Raw genomic sequence first — 24,128 nt, 5'->3', positions numbered from 1 at the left:
AATTATTAAACCAGTTTTAAAAGACAAAATCGACATCAAATATGTATAGAAATAAGACATCTTGGCACAGGATTTTATTTCATAAGAAAAATCTGATGTAATGACTCATGTTGCAAAAAACATTCAAATGTTGTCCCCTTATGGTTATGGAGTGGTGGATAGAAACAAAGTACATTTACTCAAGTAAAGCATCATTTTGAGGTACTTGTAGTTTACCTGAGTATTTTCAGTTTATACTATTTTACTTCTTCTCAACTACATTTTAGAAGCCAATATTGAACTTGTTACTACTACTACTAATACTAAGTTTATTTGAAAGGTTTTACCTTTTAGGTTTAAATTATTAGCTAATAAAAAAACAAAATAAATTATTAAATAAACTTTGACTTTATAGGTTAAGATATCCAGCAGCAGTATACATTATTCAAATTAGCCCTACCTTTACCAGATGTGAGGGAAAAAAACAATAATAATGGGGTAACTCCATATATTTAGATTCTGAAATTGGCCATAAGAAGCACTTTGATTTTTGCTACTTTAAATTTGCTTTGATGCTGATACTTTTTAACTTTTACTTAAGTGAGATTTTGAGAGCAGGAATTTTACTTGTAACACATTACTTTTCAATGTAGTATTGCTACTTTTACTAAGTACTTCTTCCATCACTTTTGCTTGTGTTTCATATTTTTTATTTAACAGGCATACAAAAGGGGGAGTATATTACTAAGTGACTAAGGGCGCCCTCTGCTGGCACTTTAAACACAGGTGGAGGCTAACGATTACAAGCTACAGACCAGGCAACACAAAAGAGTTGTGCAAAAACAAAAATAATTTTCTCAACTTTTTGCTTCAAAATATTTCCACAGTTGGTACAGCGATCTGCACATGCAGACTTTCAACACGGGTCTGCATCGCACATCTATAAATCACGGAGCTATAAGGAGACATTATGATCAGACTCTTTTTGATGGTATGGGCGGATCTGCGCGTGCATGGCTCCAGGGTCACACCTTCTCCAACCAGCTGTGCATGCGATAAGTCCCTCCTGACTGTGACAGACGCCCATCGACCATAACCCTCCGAACGACGACGTTAAGTGAGAAAAATTGGGCAGCGATGAAACCTGCAACAGCTTTAATTTGAGGACTTGACAGCGGGTTTTAACAAACGCAGGGTCCACTGGGCATGCTCCATGTGATCTGAGAGGAGAGCTGGGCACGGTGTGAATAAACAGGCAGTTTGGGCGTTTTTGAGGAGGCTTGTCGTCCTCTCATCTCTGACTCTCATTTTTTGTTTAACCACGCAGCACAGAAAGCAGCGTTTGCCTCCCTTCAGGCTGCGGGTGTCTTTTTCTTCATCAGCAGTGCATGGAGGAAAGGGAAAGTTCCTGATCTGGGGAGCATCTTTGTGCTGAGACAAAGAGCTGTGTCGTTACTGAGCGTCGGTGTGAAGGAGGTGAGTCTGTAGGCAGCAACAGAGGAGGCTGTGAAGGCGCTGTCCGCTCAGCACCACCGCAGTCACCTTGCTGTGAAAGTCACAAAGAAGCTCAGCAGTGATCTGATCAATTACCGCAACTTGGGGAGTGCAATGAGCTGGATGTGTTCTGCTGGCGGGGGGGAGATGTGTCAGCGTTAGTGCTTTTATCTCGACATCTTGGATTTACAGACTATGTGACGTCCATTCTTAGGGTAGGCTACTGTCGTTGGCTGCAATGATTTTTGGATTTGATATCCTCCAGTGAGTCCGGCAGCTATAAGCGTCTGAAGTTGCATGACAGACCTGTAGAAACCACAGGGTTTAGAGTGGATGTAGCCAGGTGCGTGTCAAGCAGCCACGATTTCTTTATTAGTTGGTGATAAACGACAGGTTGTTCTGAGCCTCATTTATGTAATAGTTCCCATCAGTGAGATCCCTGTGGTGCATGGTTTCACTCCTAGACTTACCTTTGCGATGAAGGGAACTTATTGGAGAAATGCCTAAGGGACGCAATGGGCCTGAGCGACGACAAGGATCGCATTGTGATAAACGTGGGAGGGATCAGACATCAGACATACCGCAGCACCCTGCGCACCCTACCTGGCACTACATTATCCCAGTTAGCCGAGCCCGATGCCCCTAACCACTTTGACTATGATGCCAAGATCGACGAATTTTTCTTCGACCGTCACCCTGGCGTGTTTGCACATATCCTTAATTATTACAGGACAGGTAAACTGCACTGCCCGGCTGATGTCTGCGGGCCCCTCTATGAGGAGGAGCTGGCTTTCTGGGGCATTGATGAGACAGACGTGGAGCCATGCTGCTGGATGAACTATCGCCAACACCGGGAGGCAGAGGAGGCCCTTGATAGTTTCGGCGGGGGGGGCCTGTTGGACCTGGTGAACGATGACGCGGAGCCAGATCTGGAGCATGGCGAGGAGGATGTGGATGAAATGACAAGGAGGCTAGCGCAGGGAGACACTCACGATCACCGGAGTGGAAGCCTGTGGAGCCGGTGGCAGAGACACGTCTGGGCTCTGTTTGAGGACCCTTACTCCTCTAAATATGCAAGGGTGAGTTGCTTTTAAGTAGTTTTTCTGCAAAGATCTGAAACTTCAGGAGTTGTCATGGGAACATTCTGTGCTAAAACAAAAACGCAAATGTCATAACTTTCAAAGTTGCATTACGAGAACAATTCAGTTGTAATTAGGGGAGCAACTTAAGTAGGCCTATGCAAATTATCGATTTATCTGGTCATTTTCGAAATGAATTGTTTTACACAATTCATCATCAATTCATCATTGAAAAGCACACTTTTCAATGATGAAAAGTGTGCTTCCCAGTTTATCAAAGTCCAAGGTGCTGACTTCAAATGTTTTGTTTCAACAGAATTCAAATATATTCACTTAAATATGATATTCACCAAACGAAATCAGTAATTGTCAATATTTGAGAAGCTAAAGCTTTTTAATGACATTTTCAATGAAAAATTACTTTACCATAAATCAATTGTGAAAAAATGTAGTTGGGGATTACTTTTAGTCGACTAATGGTTGCAGCCCTAGTGTATTTGACTGCCTTTGTCTTTTGATTATGACACAAAGATGGATGGCTATAGGAGGTTTAAAGAGGTTTTTGATGACCTTGAGATTCTCCACAACAGTGAAGTGACTACAGAGAGGGAGGGGCGTGAACATCAACCAAAGAGCTTATTATGTCAAAATCATTTACAAGCAAATCATGACTCCCTCCTCCTCAATTTCACAGGGCTAAAGAATGATTGTGGCTGTCATCAGTTTTTGGATTGATATCAGGACAATCCCAGGCTGCCTATGTGGTTAAATAGGTTAGATCCAAACCATTTGGCACCATCAGGATTTTAGTAGACCTCCAGACAAAAATTGGGTTGGTCAATGTTATGGGTGTAATGCCTCTGCATGGTGACAATTAAATGACTTTACCATGGAGCTATATCAGGGTCAAATTATTTTCAGTTTTTATCCTGAACTTTGAAAAATACAATGATGTATTCAAAATAAAAATAACTTTTTGAAATAATTGTTCAGGTTGAATATTGTTTTTGATTCAGTTCAGCAATTTTTTTGAATAAAATATTTATTTTCATATTTCACATTTTTTGAAATCCTTGTTTTTTTCACTTTCAGATCTTTTTTTTTCGCTTTCAAACTTTTGTCCCTGATGTTGCTTGGGGGGCGGGGCTTACCAAAGAGTAGTTTGGCATCCTGAGTGACAGGCCTCCCTCTGTCATGTTGCCTTCGTGGATGTTAGGTCGCGCGAGAAATATAACTCAACACATTCTATACACAATACTCCCGTGATTGGTGTTAAACAAAACTGATACCAGCGTCAAAGTTCCGTTAAGCGAGCTGTTGAGCATCGTCAGAATCAGATCAGAATCAGAATACCTTTAGTCCCACAGAGGGGAAATGTACGTTGTTACAGCAGAAAAAGAGCCACTGACAGCTTAATGTTACATAGCCTATGTTACAGATATAATGCATAAAAAAGTATTAAAGTAAAAAAAAGTTATATAATAAAAAATATAAAATTAAAATGTATACAATTTACAAAATACACATCCTGTAACAGTTCTGAGGATTAAGCAGCCAGGTATATATTGCAGTTTTAACGGCATATATTTAAGAAATATCTCACGACCACGCCCCTTAGCTGTGATATAATGAGCCAACACATCCTCACTCCCAGGTCGGCCTATGTTGACGTTATGTCAAGTCCCCTGCCGGCTTTTTCCAACGCAAGGGGGGGGGCCTTAGCGTCCATTTTCAACGCAAGGGGGGGGCCCTTAGCGTCCATTTTCAGCTTTCCGGGATGTCCATGTGCTTCTATGGACGCTCATGGAAGCACGGCATTCGTTTGTGTCGACTGCCCTTAAAGGCAATGAGAGCGTCCATTCTCATTGGATAGCAGAGAATTGTACACCCGGAAGTAAATATTCCCCTTACTGACGATTGATTTTACAGTGATATCTGCACTACTCATCAACTAAAAAACACCAGATTATCCTTGTTAATTACACAACATTGATTGGTTTAAATTGTGTGCAATGCTTTTGTATTTTTCCCCGTCGATTAGGAGAAACAAATCTTTTTTCGGAGTAAAGGCACTACACTACCCAGAATCCCCAGCTATCGTTTGGACTACACCATAAGCTCTGTTTGACGTCACGTGATCTTCACATTTCTCCCTGCAGAAAAAGAAAACATGGCCGAACTTCGTTTTATTCTGGGTGTAAAATGCCTATTTTAAAGTTAGTTTGGCCATTAAAATGCGTTTTGATGTCATTTGATGCGAGAAATATGAGTTGTTATTTCAGATGATGTGTGCAGTGGATGTACATGATCTTTAGTTTGCTAGTTATTATTATTGCGTCCAACGTTTTCATTGTTACCAAAGTGGTTGCTAGGGACGCTGCTATCGATATTATTTCTGTTATGTTGTGTAACTGTTTAATGGTGTTATCTTTATTGCTAACCCCTTCCCCGTCAATGTATAGTGTTGGTCCACAGCGCAAACATATTAGTTTAACAAAATCCGCATCTAAAGATACGTTATTTTCCCCTGTGCAATTCCAGTCTCACATCTCAGAGCACATCGTCATTAACAAATACCGGTAACAGACCGAAAACATTTTTAAAAAATAAAATAATACCTTATTCCGAGTGTGCTTGCTTTTCTCTTTGAAAGTCATCACATAACGGCATTGTAATACACGGTTCGGCTGCATTAAATATTACATATCTGCCGTAGTTCTGTATTTATAGAGCCCTGATGAGAAGACAAACATGAGGAACTGAAAACGTGACGTGGATCATAAATATATCAGCCATTAAACAACATCTTACATTTCTTTTCACACAATACGTCTCCTTGCCGTATCAACACTAATTCGGCTCACTTTTATATTTGATCCAATTGGTAGATAGGCTGTATTTACACCATAAAGGTGCACAGATGATATAAAGAGACACCTGGTGGTTAAAGCATGTTATTGAATTTCATTATTTTTATTATTAGATATTAATAGGATCCCTATAAAGTATATTCATTACTCGTTATTCTCTACTAATAGTTAATTAAAGACTGTATATAATGACTATTTTGCACATCCCTTTCAAGTTTCAAGATTTTCTAAGGTTTATCGACATATCATATAGGCCTACACAACTATGGTGTAGTTCTGCACTGAATGAAAAACTTGGGTCGCAGGTTCCTCAACAGTGCATTACAAGACATCTATCAATATGTGTGCATACCTCCAGCAATGTTAACTATGTTGAAGCACTTATTTTAACTGATATTATACATAATGTACTCTTATAAGATGTATGCAGATATTTCATCTCCGGCCTTGTCAGGTATTGAACAATCAATAAATAAAGAACACAGAATTGTTAAATATAAAACACAGAATTTGTGTGATTATACTAAATGATTTACAAATAAACACCACTGCATATTTAACTGTTACACATGCTGATGTAACGCAAATGTTACAACTTGGGATCAATAAAGTATATCTTATCTTAAGCTGATCGATGGCTACTGCCATATTTGCAAAATGTGCCTCTGAACCTTGACAAGTGCATGTTTCAGGCTTATCAATTAATGTAATGTAATGTAATGTTATCAATTAACAACAGGAGGGGTCACAAACATAAGTCCAGCTGTTAAATAAAGCTCTTCTGACCTTAGCTGGCGTGTGGGTATATATATATTAATACTGCCCATTATGGGTACAAGCAATTTTCACCCATTTATTAATTATATGTTTTAAATGTGAGTGTTTCCTGTCCCCTAAACCTCCAGAGATGTACACAGTTTAATACTGGCAACTTCTTATTATGGGAAATACGAAAACGTCTTTTAAAACTACAACTCCCAGTAGAGACGTGCCAGAGAGAAAATGTTGCGAAACAGAATAGCCAGCATGTGTAGTTCTGGGGACGGGGTGGGGGAGGGGGACGACGACGCGGTGGACCCGTTCAAATCCAGTTTTGAACAGTCTGCCGTGGTTCCATCCCATTTCAAGTGCTGTTCGAGGCTCGGTAACCCTCGGAGCACACTCTCCAATCACAAAGCTTGAGGACTATCACGGGGTTTGTCAAACAGAGCACATGGTGTAGTCCAAATAGCTGGGGATTCTGGGTAGTGTAGTGTCTTCATTGCCTTTAAGGCAGCGTTTCTCAAAGTGTGGGGCGCGCCCCACTGGTGGGGCGCAGAGATGTTTTTTCACATTTATTTATTATTTATACACTCGTGGAATATCAAAACAACGGCCCGCCCGGGGTGCAAAACGTATCAATGAAAAGCGACCCCCTACCACACAAAACACCTGTAGATAACCCAATTTGTGTTCTTTGAAATTGAAAAGGATATTGCATTGTGTTTGTTACTTTCGTTGCAGTTGTATGTCTCAAGTGTAATTTGGCATGCTTTTATTTTGAAGGCAAGTTTACGCTGTTGACAGTTGTTGTTGCTATGGAAACAAGAAACGTTTCACAGCGGGCGGAACTTGTCATAAAGTCCGCGATAATAAAGCCCACCCATTTAGAGGGAAGATATGATTGGTCAATTGTACTGTCATTTGACATTACTCTCTCGTTCAGTTACTATAGCGACCCTCTGTGAATTCATAGCTGGACGTCCAATCAGCTCCTCTCTTCACAGACTCGCAGAGACGAGCTTCTTTCATTTAACCCTTCACATTCAAACAGAAACTGAATAGGCAGATTCAAAGGATTTATTTCTTTGGAAATGTTATTTTAAATACAATTTAATCAAGTTATTTTTGGTAAAACTATTGACAAATATTACTAAAAACATATTTAAAAAAAATATATAAAGAAAAATATAATTTGTTTTAATGTTTTTAAATATTATTTTGTAGAATATCTTAGGCCCTCAGAGACAGGCTCGCCACTGGTAAACATCTCTCATACACACGTGTGAAACGCTCTCACAGACACACACAACAGCGTTGCAGTCTGGAGGAAAAGCAATGTGGAGCGAGAGAGAGAGAGCGAGAGAGAGAGCACACCTTTATCTATTTAATAAAGTTGTACAAAATAAAGTAAGAAATCATTCCAATGTGTACTATAGGACAGTAAAAAGTTTAAAAGGGGAGTGATTAGTAAAATATGCATAAATAAAAAGAAAGAATGCTAACTAGGTAACATAAGATAAGAATAAACAAGTTTAAATGATTGGTTGTGATCATATTCTAAAGATGTTTGGATTATTGAAAAGTATACAGCTCCCTTTCATCTGAGTGTTGAGAGCTGTTTCCATAAATTCATGTTGGGCTCAAAGTAGGGCTGCTCGATTATGGCAAAAATCATAATCTCGATTATTTGGGTCAATAATTGATATCACGATTATTAAAAACGATTAACCATTTACTTTGAAAAACATCAATTTATTGAAGAAAATAATTTGAAAAGTATGTTTTTAACAGTTGATTACCCTGAACTTTAAGTATAATTCAACTGAAAAACCTATTTAAAAAATAAATAAAATTGTTTGATTTCGATTATGTTGTTTTCATAATCGTTGCAAGCCAAAATCGTAATTGCGATTAAAATACGATTTAATTGAGCAGCCCTAGCTCAAAGTGCACCAGATTGATGCATTTAACTTCAACATTTAAAAAAAAAATCTTCCTGGGGGTGCATGCCCCCGGACCCCCCTAGAGGAGGTGACGTCCACCACCAAATAAAGCAGGTTAAAATAATTAAATTGCATACATTTTATGTTAGTAAACACTGAAAACGGGTCCCACAGACCCAAACAGCACTCAAAGGTTAAAGGTAGCATATAATAATGTTAAAATGTGATAAATATATACACTGCAAAAAAACAAAAAAGAGGAGTAAAAGTAGCTCACGACTTGTTTTATTTTTTGAAAGTAACCCTCATCCTAAAAAAAGTTGGAGACCCCTGTTATAGAACGATACATTTTATTGGAGCGATGAGGAAAAGGTGGGGCTTGAAAAGGCCCATCTGTTCAAAGTGGGGAATGACAGAAAAAGTTTGAGAACCACTGCTTTAAGGGCAGTTGACACAAACGAATGCCGTGCTTCCATGAGCGTCCATAGAAGCACATGGACATCCCGGAAAGCTGAAAATGGACGCTAAGGGCCCCCCCCTTGCGTTGGAAAAAGCCGGCAGGGGACTTGACATAATGTCAACATAGGCCGACCTGGGAGTGAGGATGTGTTGAATGAGCATATACCACGGTATATGCTCATTATATCACAGCTAAGGGGCGTGGTTCAACCCCACTGTGATATAATGAGCATATATCACGGCAACACATCCTCACTCCCAGGTCGGCCTATGTTGATGTTATGTCAAGTCCCCTGTGTTGGCTTTTTCCAACGCAAGGGGGGGGGGGCACTTAGAGTACATTTTAAACTTTCCGGGATGTCCATAGGCTTCTATATAGCTCCCTAAACGTATGTTGTAGACTAATTGAGATCGCGAGTGAATGCTACCCGCAGATCCATTCTCACATCGTTTATCAACCTTTTTCTTACTCAATATCAAGCCACACTTATTGTTTTTACTTCTTTATTTTTAATTGAATAATGTAGGACTGTTGTTGCCATCAGTTCTGCGGCGGGATTTGACGCTCATGGAAGCACGGCATTCGTTTGTGTCGACTGCCCTTAAAAGCAATGTGAGCGTCCATTCTCATTGGATAACGGAGAATTGTACACCCGGAAGTAAGTATTCCCCTTACTGTCGATTGATTTTACAGTGATATCTGCACTACTCATCGACTAAAAAACACCAGATTATCCTTGTTAATTACACAACATTGATTGGTTTAAATTGTGTGCAATGCTTTTGTATTTTTCCCCTTGGATTCGGAGAAACAAATATTTTTTCGGAGTAAAGGATGGCAGAACACTACACTACCCAGAATCCCCAGCTATCGTTTGGACTACACCATGTGCTCTGTTTGACAAACCCCGTGATAGTCCTCAAGCTCTGTGATTGGAGAGTGTGCTCCGAGGGTTACGCCGAGCCTCGAACAGCACTTGAAATGGGATGGAACCACGGCAGATTGTCCAAACTGGATTTGAACGGGTCCACCGCGTCCCCCCCTCCCCCACCCCGTCCCCAGAACTACACATGCTGGCTATTCTGTTTCGCAACATGTTCTCTATCTATGGCACGTCTCTACTGGGAGTTGTAGTTTTAAAAGACGTTTTTGTATTTCCCATAATAAGAAGTTGCCAGTATTAAACTGTGTACATCCCTGGAGGTTTAGGGGATAGGAAACACTCACATTTAAAACATATAATTAATAAATGGGTGAACATTGCTTGTGCCCATAATGGGCAGCATTAATATATATACACACACATGCCATATTTTGCAAATATGGCAGTAGCCATCGATCAGCTTAAGATAAGATATACTTTATTGATCCCAAGTTGGAACATTTGTGTTACAGCATGTGTAACAGTTGTAAATATGCAGTGGTGTATATTTGTAAATCATTTAGTATAATCACACAAATTCTGTGTTTTATATTTAACAATTCTGTGTTCTTTATTTATTGATTGTTCAATACCTGACAAGGCCGGAGATGAAATATCTACATACAAGAGTATAATACATTATGTATAATATCAGTTAAAATAAGTGCTTCAACAGAGTTAACATTGCTGGAGGTATGCACAAATATTGATAGATGTCTTATAATGCACTATTGAGGAACCTGCGACCCAAGTTTTTCATTCAATGCATAACTACACCATAGTTGTGTAGGCCTATATGATATGTCAATAAACCTTAGAAAATCTTGAAATCTTGAAAGGGATGTGCAAAATAGTCATTATATACAGTCTTTAATTAACTATTAGTAGAGAATAACGAGTAATGAATATACTTTATAGGGATCCTATTAATATCTAATAATAAAAATAATGAAATTCAATAACATGCTTTAACCACTAGGTGTCCCTTTATATCAGATGTGCACCTTTATGTGTAAATACCAGCCTATCTACCAATTGGATCAAATATAAAAGTCAGCCGAATTAGTGTTGATACTGCAAGGAGACGTATTGTGTGAAAAGAAATGTAAGATGTTTTTTAATGGCTGATATATTTATGATCCACGTCACGTTTTCAGTTCCTCATGTTTGTCTTCTCATCAGGGCTCTATAAATAGAGAACTACGGCAGATATGTAATATTTAATGCAGCCGAACCGTGTATTACAATGCCGTTATGTGATGACTTTCAAAGAGAAAAGCAAGCACACTCGGAATAAAGTATTATTTTATTCTTTTTAAATGTTTTCGGTCTGTTTCCGGTATTTGTTAATGACGATGTGCTGTGAGATGTGAGACTGGAATTGCACAGGGGAAAATAACGTATCTTTAGATGCGGATTTTGTTAAACTAATACGTTTGCGCTCTGGACCAACACTATACATTGACGGGGAAGGGGGTTAGCAATAAAGATAACACCATTAAACAGTTACACAACATAACAGAAATAATATCGATAGCAGCGTCCCTAGCAACCACCTTGGTAACAATGAAAACGTTCTATGGACGTAATCTTCGTAATAACTAGCAAACTAAAGATCATGTACATCCACTGCACACATAATCTGAAATAACAACTCATATTTCTCGCATCAAATGACATCAAAACGCATTTTAATGCCCAAACTAACTTTAAAATAGGCATTTTCCACCGAGAATAAAACGAAGTTCGGCCATGTTTTTTTTTTTGCAGGGAGAAATTTGAAGATCACGTGACGTCAAACAGAGCACATGGTGTAGTCCAAACGATAGCTGGGGATTCTGGATAGTGTAGTGTCTTCTGCCATCCTTTACTCCGAAAACATATTTGTTTCTCCGAATCGAAGGGGAAAAATACAAAAGCATTGCACACAATTTAAACCAATCAATGTTGTGTAATTAACAAGGATAATCTGGTGTTTTTTAGTCGATGAGTAGTGCAGATATCACTGTAAAATCAATTGACAGTAAGAGGAATACTTACTTCCGGGTGTACAATTCTCCGTTATCCAATGAGAATGGACGCTCACATTGCCTTTAAGGGCAGTCGACACAAACAAATGCTGTGCTTCCATGAGCGTCAAATCTCGCTGCAGAACTGCCGGCAACAAAAGTCCTACATTATTCAATTAAAAATAAAGAAGTAAAAACAATAAGTGTGGCTTGATATTGAGTAAGAAAAAGGTTGATAAACGATGTGAGAATGGATCTGCGGGATCTGCGCTCGCGATCTCAAGTCGTCTACAACATACGTTTAGGGAGCTATATAGAAGCCTATGGACATCCCGGGAAAGTTGAAAATGTACGCTAAGGGCCCCCCCCTTGCGTTGGAAAAAGCCGACACAGGGGACTTGACATAACGTCAACAGAGGCCAACCTGGGAGTGAGGATGTGTTGATCACGGCCTGAGCTATTGTCAGGGCCGTCCCTCCCTACAGGCCGATCATGCAGACTGCGTGGGGCCTCACCTTGCGGAGGGGGCCTCATCTTGTGGAGGGTGCCTCAACTGAGCAGAAAATGCGGCACGCTTATGCGGCGCAATTAGTGTGGCAATTAGTGTGGCTCCACGAGGCTCCACTAGCACCAAGCAAGTCTGAAAGCAGAAAAAAAAAGATCTGAAAGTGAAAAAAGATCTGAAGGCGGAAAAAAAAAGTGAAACCTTAAAAAACAAGAGTTGAAACCAGGTGTCAACAAGCCACAAGTGGGACAGAGAGTATGTTTGTGCGCAGTGGCGTTTTTATATGTACAAAACTGGTGGGGCACGACCAACTTAGATGTGTAGGGGGGGGGGGGGGGGGGGGGAGTGCCAAATGACATAGGCCTACTGTCGGAAGCCTTGAATGAAGACCACGGAGCAACACCGTCAGCGCATACATTTACGTACACAGTGTGGGGATGTCTTATTCAAACCTTTATTTATACAGATAAATCCCATTGATCTCTTTTTCAAGGGAGACCTGCTCAAGTAGTTCCACATGAAACATAAAAACATAAATAGAACAACAAAAGGACATCATACAGATTATTATTATTGTAACGCACCTTAATACATGGAGTAAAGGGCACCATCACAAAGCAATACTTAGCAATAACAACACCCGTAATGCTTCAGCATTAAAACACCATAGACTGTAAATATAAGGAAAACACAGACACTCGTCACCGAGGTCACAATATCAATCGATCCAGCAGAGCAATAGCCTATAGGCAAATGACAGAAGATCAACAAAATATATGACATAAAATTAACTGACACTAGGTGGGGGCTATGTATTGAAGTCAATGTCGAGAGAAAGATTATCTTTCGATCCCGTTTGAATTGTGCCATGAATATATGATGTTTGTCAATTTAAAAGATAATTTTGCAAGTAAAAAAAAAACAATTGTCGTAAAACTGTGAAGTAACACTTTTTTGTGTGAAACCGCTCAATGAACTACATCTCTGGTCTCGCACAACACGCCACCAACACCAAGCTGGCCATCACGTTAGCACATTTCACCTCTTTCTTTCAGAATGAGGCGAAAAGTATTAAACAAGGAGAAAATCACTACAAGTCTGGGCATGTTGAGAGTATAAACACAAAAAGGGAGTTAGTCGGTTCCGTAAGAGCCGAGGTGAGTGTTAAACGAGTGTAATGTGTAACGTTAATGTCAGCTAGCTAACATTAGCTAATCAGGTACACTCCTGTGTTTTGTTTGAGCAACTGGTTTTCTCGTTAAGAACTGCGTGATCGCTGTGGATAACATTAGTGTTGGCAAGGACAAGGTACACAGAAAACTAGTTTCTAAAACAAAACACGAGAGTGTACCTTGTTAGCTAATGTTAGCTAGCTGACATTAACGTTACACATTACACTCATTTAACACTCACAGAAACCTTGTACAGCCGGTCCCACATGCTGGCTCATACGGAACCGACTAACTCCCCTTTTGTGTAATAGCAGCTCTCAACATGCCCAGATGTGTAATGATTTCCACCTCCTTTAATACTTTTCACCTCATTCTGGTGTTGGTGACGTGTATTGTGCGAGACCAGAGATGTAGTTCATTTAGCGATTTCACACACAAATAAGTGTAACTTCACAGTTTTACGACAAACTGTGACTTTTTTTACTTGGAAATGATTTTTTAAGATTGACAAACAATCCAAACACAATTCAAACGGGATCGAAACATAACTTTTCTCTCGCCATTGACTTCAATACATAATTTTTCCGAAATAAGGTCCCATGGAGGTCCACCGGAAAGGGAGGGACTTCAAAAATATGTATGAAAGTGAAACACGAAAATAAATATTTTATTCAAAAGAATTGCTGAACTGAATCAAAATAATATTCAACCTGAAAAAATATTTCAAATACTTATTTTCATTTTGAATACATCATTGTATTTTTCAAAGTTCAGGATAAAAACTTGAACTTTCAAATAATTTTTTTTGAATGATCAAAACTTATGACCCTGATATAGCTCCATACTTTACACCTTCTGACTTTTTGTTTGTTTTTTAGGCCACTGCCCCCTACAAAGACCGCTGTGCTGCCTGCTGGCTTAACAGATGTAGCACTGATATGTGTAATTAGTGACTGCCCATCCAGCAGGTGTAAACTGTATTGACATGTTCTCACTAAAGAAAGCATTAGTGAAAGCAGTAAAATCAACACACCCACTTTTTCAGTGTGCATGCAGGGACATTTCCCGAAGCTGAATACTCCCCTGATGTGTTCCACATTTAGCAGTGAGAAATACAAAGCAGAGCGAAGATTGACAGAGCTCCACCAAGACAGGCAAGAAGATTAATTATAAGTGAGCCCCAGAGTTAATCACAGACTCTATTCACAGTGGATACATCAGTGGAAAACCCTTTCCCTGCATATCACTGTAGGCCAGTGGGTTGCCGGCAACAGTGAGAATTATCCAATAAGACGCAAACAAATCCTCCGCCTGTCACCCTCCCTCCAGGCCACATTGTTGCTATCTGTCACAAAGAGACATAATTTACTGGAAGAGGCGATCTCGTAAGATGCACGTTTGTTTAACAGTTTGAAGAGCGGGATGTTCAGAGCCAGTCAGGTGTCAGGAGGCTCGACATATACGAGGCTTTATCACACTGCTGGCAGCAAGGGTGATGTTTGTTTTCCAGTTCCCCTGCTAATTGATGTAAATAGGCTGGAAAAATAAAATACCAAGAGCACTAATCTATTATTTCTTTCTAAATGTCATGTTGACTTATTTAAATAGCTTGATTCGTCAGTCTAAAAACAAAATAGATTCAGTTTACAGTCATTGAAAACTAGTAGACCAACAATAATTATTAATTTAGAAGGTAGAGACAGTTGATTTTGGGGCATTTTCGCAACTATTATCAAAGTTGTTGCCAATTAATGTTTTGTGCAATTACAAAACAATGAACGCTCAATGGATTATCATATCAAATCTTCTGTCAGTATACAAAACATTTCTGTTAATGCTGTATTGATAAGGCATTGGCAGGGCTATATTAAATCAATAGGAAAGGAGCTGTGTTATTAACCTTTTGATGTGACTTAGTCAAACTTATTTAGGAGTATGATCTATTTATTTACATTTAGATAGATTAGTTGACAATAAATCTGCAGCTTTTATGGGCTATGCAAAGTTACCCACTTTGCTCAGCTGGTAATATAGCCATTGATTTAGTTACATGTAGTTTTCCAATGTGGTTGAATATGATTGTATTATAGTCTAGAACGTGTTATTTTGGACAGTACGTGTTATAGAGGGGGTGGACAAAACAACAATATTATGCAATCCAATAAAACACGAGATACACTGTACTCATGCCTCTTTTTCTCTCACTGTACCAACACAAATGGAATATCTTTAACTCGATAAAGGAACAGCTTTAAAAAAAACATGTATCCGATTGCATTGAAATGTTAAATGTCCACATTATCTATCTGCACTGTATGTTTAAAAGTCGGACATTTTGTATCGAATTCAAAGAGGATTTAACGAGTCATTCACATGCCATACTCTAAATTGCAACAAGTCTCCTTCTCGGTCTAAACTGCGTCCTCTTTGCTCAGCATGAGTCGTCTCTCTGAACAGTGAGGACAGCCCTGCTGACAGAACAGAAGTCTGCTAACACACAGCCTCCCTGCAGACCACCATGCAAACACGGATGGGAAGCAGACATTCTTAAGACTTGACTAAGACGCTGTGCTTCCTTTGCTCAGTGGAATTCATGTTAGACGTCCTTGGGCACAGACAACAAACCTCCTGATAATAATCCTCCCTGCTATTAACAAGGCAGTGCATTAGTTTGAGCAGAATCGTCCTTCTCTTATGAAGACATCTTCATGCATCTAAAAGCTGATATTGATCAAATTGTTTTATTTAAAAGGATAATTAATAAGCTCAATTGACCTCCGATTATGATATCCCAATACTTCTGATCATATACCTCGGAATCGATATTGCCACAATATTGTAGGGTTGACTGTTGGTGCTTTCACAAAATAATTACCCAATCATTTATGGATAAATAATCATACGCAAGGTGGATGTATTGACCTAGTGGGTAAAGACCAATAATAGAACAGTTAAAACAGTCTGGTAAATTCTTAAAATAACATAAACTTAACTTTAAAACAAGGAAGAGATACTTTTGCAATATTACAATATCATAATATCATAATTTCAAATGATATTTGTTGCCAGCCCTATAAGCCCTACGTTTTTTTTACATTACAAACTTCAGCAAACACAGTTAAAGCAGTACAGTTTGAGGAGCAGGATAACATGAGGGTAGCAATCAATACCCAGGAGAGAATACTGTATCTGTTACACCCATGTAGTTTGCATCAGACATATCAGAGCCTAAATATGATGAAATGTGATCATCCAATCAATACATAATGAAAGCTAAAGTACACGTTTTCCATTGAGGGAAATTTCTCATACAAGGTTCTCATCAGCTCAGCAAGCCTCTTAGCTCACTACATGTCCCAAGAGTTGATCACCCTTGACCTTGTATGACCTTGTGTAGGAAAAACCTTCTGTAATGAAGGGAAGAGCCCCAGCTAAATGTGGGTTAATGTCCTGTCTCCTCCTGCTGCTGCTGCTGCTGCTGCTGGCTCTTTGTAATTCTAATGTGGCAACCCCTTGAAAATGCCATGACCTTGAGGTACAGCAGAGAGATGAGAAGCAAGAGCATGCATTGATTGTCCATTTTACAATGACATTTCTCAATCAACACGCATAGAGTCGCAAAGAGAGGGAGTGGGGATTGAGAGAGTGTTTCGATGTGGTAGTCACTGTCAGACCGCATTGTCTCTGATAATAGATTGAATTGCATTGTGTTGTGCTAAGAATGGCTGCAAGGCGTTCAGCTTGATTACATTGCATGAATTACTGTGCTCCTCTGTCCTTCTTCCCCCTCCCTACCTTCTTCCTCCTACCTCCCCTCTATCTCTCCCTCATGTCCTGCTCAGTGGGTGGCACTGGCCTCGCTCTTCTTTATTCTGGTGTCCATCACCACCTTCTGTCTGGAGACCCACGAGGCCTTCAACGCCATCATCAACCGCACAGAGGAGGAGGTGGTGGACAACGTGACAGTGGTGCGCACATACCAGGAGACTGAGACTGCCCTCTACCTCACCTACATCGAAGGCGTCTGTGTGGTGTGGTTCACTTTTGAATTTCTAATGAGAATAACTTTCTGCCCAAATAAATGTGACTTCATTTGGAACGCCCTGAACATCATCGACTTTGTGGCCATCCTGCCCTTCTACCTGGAGGTCGGCCTCAGTGGGCTCTCCTCCCAGGCAGCTAAGGACGTGCTAGGTTTCCTGAGAGTTGTCAGATTCGTTCGGATCCTGCGTATCTTCAAGCTGACACGTCACTTTGTAGGACTGAGGGTGCTGGGCCACACGTTGAGAGCCAGCACCAACGAGTTCCTGCTCCTCATCATCTTCCTCGCCCTCGGTGTCCTCATCTTTGCTACTATGATCTACTACGCTGAACGGATTGGAGCTAACCCCAACGACCCTCGAGCCAGTGAGCACACGCACTTCAAGAACATCCCGATCGGATTCTGGTGGGCTGTGGTGACTATGACGACCCTCGGCTATGGCGATATGTACCCTCAGACGACCTCCGGTATGCTGGTCGGAGCCCTGTGCGCCTTGTCGGGCGTGCTGACCATCGCCATGCCCGTCCCTGTGATTGTCAACAACTTTGGAATGTATTACTCTTTGGCCATGGCAAAACAGAAACTACCAAAGAAGAAGAACCGGCATATCCGTGCCCCACAACCAGGTTCTCCAAACTTCTGTAAGTCAAGTGTCAGCTCCCTACAACCGAGCCCAATACCCCATGACGACGTTTTCGAGATAAAATTTCAAGGTAAGAAAACATATAATTATGCATTCTGTGTTGTCTCATCACTCCTCTTGATGCAGCCACATTACCACTCAGCTGTTTCATTGTTTAGCATTTATCCCATGCTTCAATCAGCTGATGATTCAAGCATGAGATTAAACAAATGAGTTTCCCACAGAAAACTATGAATAAAATATGTGATGAAAACAAGTTTTACCTTGGATAGAGAATAGAGAGATTGAGGCAGACCGTGAGTAATCTTATTAATACATTGATTCACTCCTCCTGTCGTTACACTAACTAAGGGTCTGTAATCACCATGTACTTGTAATGTCAAGAACATGCAAGTAGACGCAGGAGTCACTTGAATTACTCTTGAATTCCTCAAGATAAATTGACCTTTGATACAAATTATGCTAAAAAAACATGTGAAACCAGAAGAGTGCTCAGAAGAATGCAGTCATCCACCAAGGCCAATCTTGCAATGTTAACGAAAATGAAAGATAATTTGCCCCATGATTCGGATCTGCTCTGATATTGAATGGGTTGTTCCTTTGCCAGTTTCATATAAATCAGGCGAGTATCTTTTCAGTATTTCTTGCTAAGAAACAAATAAATAAAATGAAAACACAGCCTCATGGTGAACAGCAGAGAGGCAAACATTAGACAACAGCTGTTCTGTATGTAGTAGTAGTAGTAGTCACGTATTCCAACCTGATTTTTCTTCTTAAATTGTTTTCTTCTAAGATTCAAAGTTGAATGGAGAGGCTGCTAACGCAGCGCTGGCTAATGAAGATTGCCCTCATATAGACCAGGCCACATCTCCGGAGGAAATCTTCAGCCCCAGCGAGAGGGAGCGGCCCTGCTTCTTGGTCACCACTGCTGAACGCCCCAACCACACAGGGGGCAGAGTGAGGAGGGGTACGTACAGTAACAGCCAATCACAGGCCCCTGTAAGACACTGACACCCTGTAGACCGTAGACAGGACACGCTCATTGCTGAGTGTTACGCCTCAGTTTTCCACAGCACACACACACACACACACACACACACACACACACACACACACACACACACACACACACACACACACACACACACACACACACACACACACACACACACACACACACACACACACACACACACACACACACACACACACACACACAACAACAAACCTCTTATTACACGCTTTCACAGCAGCTGCTTCTCTTCTATCATCCCTTTGGGACCTGTATATATATTCAGTGTCACACTAACATCTGTTAAGGCCAAGCACAATCATCACAAATGTCAATAGTATTTGTCCACATCTACATATTATATTTTTTGATAACATGCATAATGTAATACCCCTATTTATTTACAAGTAAGAAAGCTATTTTCAAGATTTATACGATTTAGAATGTGTTGTCTTATAAGACAGTATTTATGTCTTACGTGAGTGCCATGTATGTAAATGTATTTAATGATAAATATCCATGCAGGATCCTGAATTATGAGTACATTGCTCTTGACCATAACAGTGCATGAAGTGTCTTGCTGATGGGTGCTATCAGTATGGTGAAGGAGCACAACACAAATAGATATTGTCAAATGTTATTATTTATGTTATTAAAAGCCACTTTCTAATTTACTTAATTTACGTTTGAATACTTGGGTTAAACCCTTTGTACTTAATGTAATATTGCTAATCTTCAAAAACATTCCTCTCTCACTCACGTGAGTCCAACCAGCACATCAATAGTACATGGCGTGCGGTTTGAAATTCTACCTGTAGCTGAGAATACATTCTCTGCCTGCAGTGCCTACCTTTTTAGAGTCTGTTATGGTGTTGTACTCCGATCCATTCCAGTACCACCCGGTGCATGCTGTACTCCTGATGCTCTCAATGCATGGAGAATAATAATCTGTCGCAAGTCTGTGTTGACCTGTTTCTTTGGAGACAAAAACAAGAAAGCAACAGGTGTAGTATAACCAGTGAGGAGCAACCAAAACAGTGTCATGGATTCAGTGCTGAAGTGTACTCAGAACGTTCTCTGTTTTTCAACTAAAGGTTATGAAAAGCCTTGGAGCCTTAACAGCATGTCTGGCATGAGCGGGGACGCCTCTGGAGTGTCCTCAGTGTCCGCCCTGCCCTGCAGCCCACCCTGTCTAATGCAGCACTCACATTCTCCCATCCCATCCATTATGTAGCATGGTTGAGTAGCAGACACAATGACATTGGAAGGCCAGTCAACACTCCTCCTTATCTTACCTGTCAAATTTTGCTTTTACACTTGCCTTCACTCTTGTTTTTTTTCCATTTTTATTTCATTATTTTTCTGGAAAACTGTACCTTAACTGTGTCTAATACTCAGCGTTCCCAAGTGTTCTCCTTGGGTGTGTCATCCTATCCTAGACTAGAAAACATTGGCACACGCCACTCTGCATGGGTCACCTCACTTGTAGACAAAGCACTGTTCTACTTCTACCACAGGCTACACTCTTTCCCTGTGTTTACATCATTGCCTGTTGCTCTGTTGCTTTTGATCTCACTCTTTTGCCAATAACTTTTATCATCTGCTTTTTACAACTTTGTGAAAGAGTCTTTCATAAGATGTAACCCATGCTAATAATATGCTGGACATTAACAATACATGGCTCTGAAACATATCCAAAAGATCCCACTGCCAGCTGTTAAGGGACCTTCTCTTAAGTGCTTTGTACGTTGCAAAGTAGAGACGTTATCATTCTGAAAGTGCAAACCAGACAAAGCTCAATGTTATCCGCGAAAAGAAACAGTCAAAATGATGCTCATGGTGTCCAATGCAATATGGAGATGATGACGATTCCTATCATAGTAGTGAAGAATAAGTTTAATGTTAACAGAACTTTTGTTCATTTGCATGAACTGCATGAGAAATTATGTTCAACAAGAAGCTAACTGTATCGCAGTACCTGCAAGAAAAAGAAAGCTTTTTTCTTTCAAAGGCTTCTAAAGCTTTGTCATTTGTTATGCATTTTGAGACAGCTTTACAAGAGACTCAGTCATAGCAGAGATTTTTATGTAGCTGCCATTCTTTGCCTTTCCCTAAATTCATATTTTTTTGCATTTATTTGGCTGGGGCCTCCAACTAAACCAGCATAATTTGACTTGAACAATCTGTTATAAAGCCAACAAATGCTGTTATGAGCATAAATAGTTTTTATACAAATATATTTACTGGTAGTTATTAGTTTTTAAACAGTATCCGTAGTCTGCAGCAACTTCTATTACTGCTGTGATGCCTAAATTAAGGCATTTAAAACAATGGTGCCTTTATACCTGGTGAGGCAAAGTAAAAGTGAGTTATTATTGACATGATGTAACATAAGTCCTCTCAGTGTAGCATCAATACACTTTATATCATTCATGCTCATAACAGTGTAAGGTAAGCTTTATTTACAAGGTGCACTTTTTACACCATCCTCGTACCTTAAATCACAGTAAACTGGTTATTATCGTAACACAAGTCCACAAACACTAGGATTTAACCCTAAGGGGTAAACATAGCTCCAAGAATAAATAAATAAATGAAAATACTAATTTTATATTCCTCATATCAAGATGTTTGTATGATAAAGCACAAATTGTTTACAAAAAAAGGGACAAAGCTGTTCTACAGAGCAAAAATATAGCGAGTTACAAGATGACACACTGGCTTCGGCAGTATCTATTTCTATTGCTTTAAAACGTCAATACTGTTTTTGTCCCAAAAGAAGTATGCACAATTATTTTAGGGCACTTTAAAAGAAAATATTATGAGAAGTGTTCGTTTCTAGAAGAAGATATAAGTACTGCAACTCATTTAAGTCTTGTTTTTATTCTGAGAGAGCAGAGTTTTACTTTTTGAGTCATGTCTCTTGTGGTAATTAATCGACGTTATATATTTAAGAAAAAAAAACCTTGTGAAGATTTGATGTGAAGATGGAGAGGGATTCTATTCTCATGCAATTCAAGTGGGGGAAAAAAGTACAATGCGACACAGCATGGGATGTGGGTCTACTTGGGGAAAGGTACATGCATGTATTTTCCATTTATGCAACAGAAAAGTATTAAAATAAAATATGTAAATATAAGTCCTTGCATGAAATAAATTTTATACACAACTAGCGCTTAGACTCCGTTTTTATTCACCAGCACATGCATACTGTACATACATCTTTCCTTTCCCACTGGCTTAGTACTTTGAACTGTTGTTCGACCCTCTGTTTACCTGTGTCAGGGTCAAAGAGAGTGTACAAAAACGAGGGGACTGTGAGAGCATGACGCAAAGTTTACAAACGCATGACAATGACCGAACTACTGTACATCAACGTGTAACACGCAGCATGACCGGGCATGTTTATTAACCGACTCAAGAGCGTGACCTCTGCACACAAACAGTACACCGTTGCCTGATGCCTAAGCATGGGGAAAACATGGTAAACCGGACGTTTACCATGAGGAACTAACGGAGCACATTTTCTTTACTCTCCAATAGTGTCATGTCTCGCCTCTCGCAGAGGTATTCATCATCGCCATCATTTCCACCATATTATACATAATTTGTGTAATAATTTATTTATGTTATTGTTTTTTATATGTTTATAGAGACCCAGCGACAGCACCGGAGCAGACAACCAACAGAGTCAGTTTGTGTTATGAACCATGGTGTCCCAACCACTATGTGTATGACCCATAATGGCCGATCACCCACCTGATAGTGCTGTAGCATTGTTGTGTGTATTACTTAGTCTTTTTAAATGGGTGTGACAGTGACAACCTGTACATCACAAAACGCAGCATAGATGTAGCACTGAGGAAGTTTTGTTGTCAAGCCTTATGTAGCTCAGTATCTTTGACTGGTTACTGTGTTGTAATTTGTGTGCCTATTTTCGGTTTGTGCCTGTGCTGTAAATACGCTTTTTTGTGTGCTAAAGTTGTGTGTACCAATGTTTTTGAGTGATCATCAAATATCTGTGTGCTTCTTCTGTTGAAAGAAAAAAAATGTTGCTCCGATTTTACTCACCCAGCAAAAAAAGACAAAAAACACGTGTCATGTCAGCCAGACAAAACAGTAGAAAACCAATCGTTAACTTTGCACTGTCATCATCACATCTTTGTAGACTTTTGCACCGTTTTGCACTAGTACACTTTTAACAATCCTTTGATATGTTTTGCGGCATCAAAGAGATCACATTCACAAAAGAGGTCCTACTTTAAACACCACCACTCTTACCTTGTATTTAAGAGGCATTCAAAGTGTGCAGTTAGGAATGGGTAATGAATTGCTTAGTTTATCAGAACGTATAAAGGGTTATCACTCAGAAAGGAATAATGTATTTTTAACATTCATTAAACGTTGATATATTTTCATATATAGCTACACTTTGATTAACAAAGATAGCTCATGTAAATTACATGAACTCATATATCTCAGCTCAGACATTCATTATTCTGTAGTTCATTTGAATATTAATTGACAATCATGTAGAATTGGTTTTATACTTTTTCTGCACACATGCAAATTGGTTAGTATGAAATGCAAACCAATGCCAGTACATTACACACATACTGGACAAGTGCCTCTGTTATGCAAATTCTTCTAACTGTTCACCATGTTGAATTAATGTATATTTCATTTGACATTACTCACCAGCCATTGAAAACACACATCAGTTCAGTACTCAACAAGCACAAAGATACAATACGTACTCCCATACGCATCAGCTTCTAAAGGCAAGCATTAAGCATACCTAATTAAAAAAGAAAGGAGAGCCATGCAGTTTAAAGTAGAGCTTAATAGTTTGTGTGTAAAAGTTAGTGAAGAGGGACCGACTTTTTACCAAACAACTGCAAACACACTGCCAACAACTTACAGAGATCTGTGTGCAGTCAGGTTCAGCAGATATGAGTCTGCCAATAGAGCTGTGCAGGAATGGGGGGACAGTGTGTTGGTCATTGTCCGACACTGAATACAAACAACAGCAGCTGTTATTAAACGAACCCAATAACGCAACTGAGAGGCAACCAATGTGCCGTGTAGTGAGACATGAGTGTGTGTTTTGAACACCGTGCATTTTGTGGTTAGTTATCTCAATAAAAGGTGTTCAGTGGTCGTTTGATTGGTTTGTTGTTTAGGGATTTTTGTGTCTTTTTTATTCGATACAGTTCAGGCTTGTAAATTAAATAGT

General features: G+C 39.6%; 1 protein-coding gene across 2 annotated transcripts; it reads left to right on the top strand.

Annotated features, from left to right (window-relative positions):
* Positions 1–1,006: 1,006 nt before the first annotated feature.
* kcnc1b (potassium voltage-gated channel, Shaw-related subfamily, member 1b) lies at positions 1,007–24,055 on the top strand. 2 transcript variants are annotated; one of them, XM_034084645.2, is made up of 4 exons: positions 1,007–2,552; positions 17,038–17,950; positions 18,674–18,847; positions 22,546–24,055. In XM_034084645.2, the coding sequence occupies exons 1-4, from the start codon at positions 1,989–1,991 to the stop codon at positions 22,653–22,655; spliced, it is 1,761 nt and encodes a 586-aa protein (XP_033940536.1). In that variant the 5' UTR covers positions 1,007–1,988; the 3' UTR covers positions 22,656–24,055. The 2 variants fall into 2 exon arrangements, with proteins under 2 accessions (XP_033940536.1, XP_033940535.1); XM_034084644.1 differs by having other exon boundaries at positions 19,987–22,638.
* Positions 24,056–24,128: the final 73 nt, after the last annotated feature.

The sequence above is a fragment of the Pseudochaenichthys georgianus genome, chromosome 6 (genome assembly GCF_902827115.2).
Source record: "Pseudochaenichthys georgianus chromosome 6, fPseGeo1.2, whole genome shotgun sequence".
NCBI classification, from domain to species: domain Eukaryota; kingdom Metazoa; phylum Chordata; class Actinopteri; order Perciformes; family Channichthyidae; genus Pseudochaenichthys; species Pseudochaenichthys georgianus.
This window is presented reverse-complemented; position numbering and strand designations above follow the sequence as displayed.

What these genes read in the sequence shown, in the direction of transcription:
- kcnc1b (XM_034084644.1), top strand. Translation starts at nt 1,989, where the DNA reads ATGGGCCTGAGCGACGACAAGGATCGCATTGTGATAAACGTGGGAGGG. An exon ending in TTTCGAGATAAAATTTCAAG is followed by an intron (nt 17,951 to 18,673) that starts GTAAGAAAACAT and finishes TTTTCTTCTAAG; the next exon opens with ATTCAAAGTTGAATGGAGAG. An exon ending in AGGGGGCAGAGTGAGGAGGG is followed by an intron (nt 18,848 to 19,986) that starts GTACGTACAGTA and finishes TTTCAACTAAAG; the next exon opens with GTTATGAAAAGCCTTGGAGC.